This window comes from Cucurbita maxima, unplaced genomic scaffold (assembly GCF_002738345.1).
Source record: "Cucurbita maxima cultivar Rimu unplaced genomic scaffold, Cmax_1.0 Cma_Scf00025, whole genome shotgun sequence".
In the NCBI taxonomy this organism is placed as follows: Eukaryota; Viridiplantae; Streptophyta; class Magnoliopsida; order Cucurbitales; family Cucurbitaceae; genus Cucurbita; species Cucurbita maxima.
This window is the reverse complement of record NW_019272041.1, coordinates 1,427,298-1,433,719: the sequence shown is the minus strand read 5'-3', so window position 1 is coordinate 1,433,719 and position 6,422 is coordinate 1,427,298. Positions and strand designations below refer to the sequence as shown.

Here is a 6,422-nt window from a genome sequence, read left to right as displayed (position 1 = left end):
TTTTTAAAGGTTTTCAAAAATAACTTTTAATTTGTTTAAAAAATACACTTGAGTTTTCAAAACATTTCATTAAAACCTTTAAACTTAAAAAAAAAATAAAGTTATTATCATATTTCGAAAATACTCATGAACTTAGATGTTAATAGACCGTCTTCATCCAATAATTTTTTTTTAAAACTTTTTTTTATATAAAGGTCAATTGTATTAATATTATTTTTAAAATTTGGATATTTTTTAAACACAATATTACTCCTAAGTGTTTTTTTTTTAATTCTTTTAATCAGTTAGAGGATATTAATGATTTTTTTTAAAAAAATTGAGGTATATTTTTTAAACACGAAATAAAATACTATTTTTTTAGACTGCTTAAAAAATTTTAAGTAATTTTTTTTTTTTTAAGAATTTTGAATATTTTTATTAATTAATTTTTTTTTTCATAGATAAATCCAATTCTAGAGTTGAAATTAAGACTTAAAAAATAAAATATTCACAAACTAAATTTGTAATTTTCTCTAATTAAATAAACGTAAACTTAATTTAACTAAATCCCTCATATAATTTACTTTATTTTTTCTGATGTTGCTTCCCCGAATTCATGTAAATACCTTACCAATTCTTTGATCAATTTCTTGAAGCAAATATTGTGCAGCATGAAAAGAGATTGGAGCCAATTTTGGTCCACAAATTCGATTGTTATCGCCATTCACCTTCTTCCCGAATCTTCACCTTCTCCGCTGAAAGCAAGCCAGAAGCGACTGTGAATTAGGGTAATCGCTGAATCAAAGAGATGATTCGTTGTTTTCAGAGCAATTCTTCCATTGATTACTGAATATATCAGTTTCCTCTGCTTTCTTTTAGCATTTGGGGACTCAAATTTCGTTTTCTACAAAAAAAAAAACCCCCAAATCATGTCACTCACATCCACCTTGTTACATTCCTTTTCAAATCCCAAATGCCCCATTTCTTCTTCTTCTTCTTCCTCGTTGCCGAGGTCGGCGACAGATTTCGCCGCTTCTTCTCAAGCTCTGACTGGAATTCGATTTCCGAGGATTATCGGCGCCGGTCTGGCTTTGGACTCGAAAACCATGGTGGTTTTGATCGGCACGGGCTTGACTCTTGCTCTTCTGGGACCTGAATCGGCTGCTGCTACTGCTGCTACGGAATTGCAGTCGTTGGGTGCTTCTTCGCTGCAGTTTAATGAACCCCAAAATGCTCTGTCCTTGCCCACCTGGGCTATACATGTTTCCAGTGTTGTTGAATGGTGAGGATTTATGATTCTTGTTCTGGTTTTTAATGATTTCATGAACTCCCTTTGATGCTTTTAGAAGTTTGAATACAAGATATTATGAACTCGTCAATATTAATTGAAAAGAAAATGAGCTTGTAGAAGTTTTAGAAGTTTGAATTCAAGATATTATGAACTCGTGATTATAATGATAGGTTGGAGATATGAGCTTTATGATCATTGTCAAACTGCAACTAGCTCTGGATTTTAGTTACCCATTTGATGAATAAACCAAACAGTTCATATCCTGCTTGTGGCTAGCTTGGCGTATACTTTGTTGATCTCAAGTCTTGTTTTGTAAGGATTACAGCAATGGCTTTGGTGTGGCAATATGGAGAGAAATCTGGCAATGAGTCTTGGAAGGGACTTTCTTGGGGAATGGTATGTTCTTTTTCTCTGTTTATAATTACTTTCTCATCTATCTTATAGCCAGGAGTTTCTCTTTCTTTTTTTTTTTTAATGAATCCCATGCACTTATTTATATTGTAATTCAGCAAAAATTATATGCTTTTGTAACGGCTAAATATTGTCTTATTTGGGCTTTTTCCTTTGAACTTCCCCTCAATGTTTTTAAAACCTGCGAGGGAGAAGTTTCCATATTGTCTTCTTTTGGCTTTTCCCTTCGGACTTCTCCTAAATGTTTTTAAAACCTGTTAGGGAGAGGTTTCCATACTCTTATAAAAAATGTTTCATTCTCATCTCCAACCAATGTGGGATCTCACAATCTGCCCTCTCAGGGCCCAACATTCTCGCTGACACTTGTTCCCTTCTCCAATCGATGTGGGACCCCCCCAATCTACTCCCTTTGAGGTCATGCATCCTTACTGACACACCGCTTTGTGTCCACTCCCTTTTGGAGCTTAGCCTCCTCGCTGGCACATCACCTGGTGTCTGGCTCTGATATCATTTGTAACAGCCCAAGTCCACCTCTAGCAGATATTGTCCTCTTTGGACTTTCCCTTTCGGGTTTCCTCTCAAGGTTGTTAAAACGCGTCTACTAGGAAGAGGTTTTCACACCCTTATAAAGAATGTTTCGTTCTCCTCCTCAACCGATATGGGATCTCACAGCTTTATTTAGATGGGGTGCTTTATTTAGATGGGGGAAGAGAGAGCGAAGATAAGTGACTAAATAAATTATTATTTCTTTAGTCACTCTCGGTTCATTGTATTTCTTTGAAAAGAGACAGAGAAGAATAAGAAGAAATAATGCTTAAGCAATCCTAAACTGATATTTCCTAACATATTAAAGTAAACCATCACAACCAAACAGAGAATAAATGTAAAATTGGATTCTGTTTATCCTCAGTGTCTTGGAATGATTCAATTAGAGAAGTATTAACTTCTGTTTGTTGGCTGTTTCCTACAAAGTCATAATTTGGCTGCGTAGAGCTTCAAAGTTCTTCAAAGCTTTTAGATTTAGTTTGAATGGTTCAACTGCATCACTCTTTTCTTTCTCTATTTGAGCAGGTACCATTGCTTGGTGGAGCATTTTGTGCTTGCACATGGCATTTTTTCTACAATTCTGAGTCTCTCGAGGTACACAGAGTTTCAGTTTTTGCAAGATTTTGCTGGACATAATGAAAGAACTAATAGTGTTTAACAGCCTAGCCTAGCCTAAGTCCACCGCCAGTATATATCATCTTCTTTGGGTTTTCCCGCACGATTTTTAAAACTCGTCTGTTAGGGAGAGGTTTCCACACTCTTATAAAGAATACTCTGTTCCCCTCTTCAACTGATATAGGATCTCACAATCCACCCCCTTTGGGGCCCAACATCCTCGCGGACACTCGTTCCCCTCTCCAATCGACGTGGGACCCCCAGTCCACCGCCCTTCGGGGCTAGCATTCTTGCTAGCACACCGTGTGGTGTCCACCCCCCTTCAGGGTTTAGCCTCCTCGCTGACATATTGACTAATGTTTGACTCTGATATCATTTGTAAGGGCCCAGGCCCACCGCTAGCAGATATTGTTCTGTTTGGGCTTTCTCTTTTGGACTTTCCCTCAAGGTTTTTAAAACGTGCCTGCTAGGGAGAGATCTCCACACCCTTATAAAGAATGTTTTGTTCCCTTCTCCAATCGATGTGAGATAGTCACCCCTTTAGGGTTCAGCCTCCTCGCTGGCATATTGACCAATGTTTGACTCTGATACCATTTGTAACGGCCCAAGCCCACCGCTAGCAGATATTGTTCTCTTTGGGCTTTCTCTTTTGGACTTTCCTTCCAGGTTTTTAAAACGTGCCTGCTAGGGAGAGATCTCCACACCCTTATAAAAAATGTTTTGTTCCTTCTCCAACCGATGTGAGATAGTCATACAAAGTTTTATTCTAGTTCTTTATGATAGTGATTTGTTGAAGTTTTGAAACTACTAAAAGATCCACCTAGCCGAAATAGTTTTCTGTCATTAGTATATTAGCCTCTTTCAATTATTCTCATTATGGATAATTCAGACCATCACTTTTTTAGCTGATTAATCTCTTCAAATGTAGTCCTAAAACAAACCATCGATTAGGAAACTCTGCAGATTGCCCAATTTAGTCCAACTGAATCATATGAACACTGCTCTGGTACTGATATTTAGAGGGGTAATACAATGGTCCAAGTGAGAATTCAATATCTCCCGAATCTCTCTCAAAACCAGACCGTAACAAAATATCTGAAGGATGCCTCCCTTCCTACACGTATATCTATACTGTTCTTAATTGGGAGCCTATCATTCAAGTCCATCGGTTTTCAATTCAAACTTTGAATTCTGAGATCATAAGAGAATCAACTCCTTACTGCCTGTTCTGTTATCAGTCAGGACTCTGAGATCCCATTTATATCTTTTAAATTTGTTAACTAATCATTTTCTTTTAGTTTACTACAATACTTCGGTTCCCTCGTTCCCTTTCACTTTCAGTCAAGTATTGAAGCTGGCATGGATGTCCTTATGTTCTGAATTTTTCATGGTGCACTTATCCAAATGGGTTAATACCTGCTAGATGCCAATATTGTCTTTTCTGGGTTTTTCCTTTAGAGCTTCCTCTCAAGGTTTTTAAAACGGGTCTGTTAGGGAAAAATTTTCACACCTTTATGAAGAATGTTTTGTTCTCCTCTCCAACCGATATGAGATCTCACAATCCACCCCCCTTTGTCGGGGGCCAGCGTCCTTGCATCACCACCTTGTGTCCATCCCCTTTGGGGCTCGACCTCACCTTGGAAAGGTTACGGAAAAACCAAAACCCCCTCCCTCTCAAAGTTGATAAGGTTGTAGGGAAATTGACATTGGTTGGGGTTTGTTTGTTGAAAAGGACACAAAATGACATGGAATTGGTGCTTTGAGTGCAGGTTTTGGTGGCCCTTCAGGCAATACTGACGGCTGTAGGAAATGCCACAATGTGCATTGCTGCATTTCGCATATACAAAGCATCACAAGAACGTTCAAGTAAGTTGTAAAGAAACCATATAATATAACTCAACCTAGTAGGGATTTGATAGTGAACCCCAATGGTGAGGTTAGAAATGTGAAGGACAAACCAATGTTTGGTCATTGCTGTCAATGTCACAGCACATATTGGGTTGAAAAGTCAAATAATTTGGTTTCTATTTTCATTTACCCTTTTGGTGAATGGTCAATTTTTATTTTCATTTACCCAACCACCTCCCTCCCCCTCCCTCTCTCTCTCTCAAACAATTCCATCTATTTTTTTTATTTCAATAAATTTCATTTAATATTTTTAAAAATATCTATGTACATTTTGCACAAAAAAAATTATTATTACGTTAGGCATTGTATTGTACTCGACTCTACTCATGCAAAATAACGTCATTATTGTATTTTCATTCAATAATTTATTAAGAAATTAACTTTTTATTGTGCTTTATTATTTTTTTAAATACTTTTTATTTAATTTTTAGTTACATTTACATAATGGTTAATTATAGTCATGAAATATGATGATGGACTCTCTTTTCGTCTAGAGCTAAGTTTTTTTGTATTTCTATATAATTTAGGTTGCCTATTCAAAGTTATTGAAATTCGAGATTCGAACCTCAACCAAACTAACATCGGTTAAATATTTAGATCTAAAAATTGTGATTGGAAATAAAATCACCGAATCAAATGAGTGCGGTTGGTTGGAGGAAATTTGGATAAAAATAAAACGACATAATTAGGGTGGCTACAGCCTAATTTGGATAAATTATAATATTAATAAAGGAATAATTTCGACAAAGGAAACTAAAATAAATAAATAAAATCAAAGTGGGGCCCACGTATTCAACGCTGTGGATCATTCCATGTTTCTTGGCTTTTGGCACTGTCCAAAGGCTCTCTTTTTTTATTTTATTTTATTATTATCCTCAAAACAATATTACTTTTTTTTTTTTTTTTTTTTTTTAATGTCAAACCAAAACATTTGGAAACCTCGTTTACTCAACAAGATTATAAGTGATAGAAAATCATATTTTGAATTAAAAATTATTCTATTTGAATTCATCAAATACTTTATAAAATTAAATTTTCTTTTTAAGTTAAATGATAATTAATTGATTAAAATTAATTAAATATTGTTAAACTCGGCTTAAGAGTCGTTTCATCTTTTAATATATGTTTTCATATAGCACCAACGTTTAGGACATTTGGCTACTACTACTACTCCTGTCTCAACCCAGTATTAAGTCTAATCTATATAGGGTTAGTCGATGTGGCAATTGAGATTATTTGGGTTATTTCAATGATGAAAGAACTTGTTTTTTTCTACCATCTACAAGTATACATAGGTTGGATTCGAAAAACTTGTTTGACCAACTTGAAAGTTCGGGTTAGTTGGATTCGTAACTTGACCAATTTGAATAGAGTTCATAATCCAACCTTGAACCGTCAAGTTGTTTTTTTTTTAATTATTTAAAAAAAATCATATTTGTCCACAACACATGTTATGCTAAGAAATAGAACCTCGTAAAGTTCAAATATCAAATATTCACAACTCACAATGCACAATTAACATCAATTACAAACGTTAAATGTTTCTAATCTTCACATTGCGTTCTATAATTTTTTTTTTAAATAATTTGTTTTCTATTGAGCTATATTCATGTTGGCGATTAAACATTTTGTTCTATTACATCAATAATATATATACGTTGATATTTGAGAT

The 6,422-nt window shown here is 35.1% G+C and overlaps 1 protein-coding gene and 1 long non-coding RNA gene across 2 annotated transcripts; one reads left to right on the top strand and one right to left on the bottom strand.

Annotated features, from left to right (window-relative positions):
- Window positions 1-622: 622 nt before the first annotated feature.
- Window positions 623-4,911, top strand: LOC111498507. The gene is made up of 4 exons (XM_023149788.1): window positions 623-1,261; window positions 1,588-1,666; window positions 2,753-2,821; window positions 4,612-4,911. Exons 1-4 carry the CDS (start codon window positions 909-911, stop codon window positions 4,717-4,719), a joined length of 609 nt encoding a protein of 202 aa, XP_023005556.1. The 5' UTR covers window positions 623-908; the 3' UTR covers window positions 4,720-4,911.
- LOC111498561 lies at window positions 1,744-3,477 on the bottom strand. Its single transcript, XR_002720806.1, has 2 exons — window positions 3,434-3,477; window positions 1,744-1,792 (listed from the first exon to the last, which is right to left on the bottom strand). It is a non-coding gene; the product is annotated as an uncharacterized LOC111498561 (long non-coding RNA).
- Window positions 4,912-6,422: the final 1,511 nt, after the last annotated feature.

What these genes read in the sequence shown, in the direction of transcription:
- LOC111498507 (XM_023149788.1), top strand. Translation starts at nt 909, where the DNA reads ATGTCACTCACATCCACCTTGTTACATTCCTTTTCAAATCCCAAATGC. An exon ending in GTTTCCAGTGTTGTTGAATG is followed by an intron (nt 1,262 to 1,587) that starts GTGAGGATTTAT and finishes TTGTTTTGTAAG; the next exon opens with GATTACAGCAATGGCTTTGG. An exon ending in ACAATTCTGAGTCTCTCGAG is followed by an intron (nt 2,822 to 4,611) that starts GTACACAGAGTT and finishes CTTTGAGTGCAG; the next exon opens with GTTTTGGTGGCCCTTCAGGC.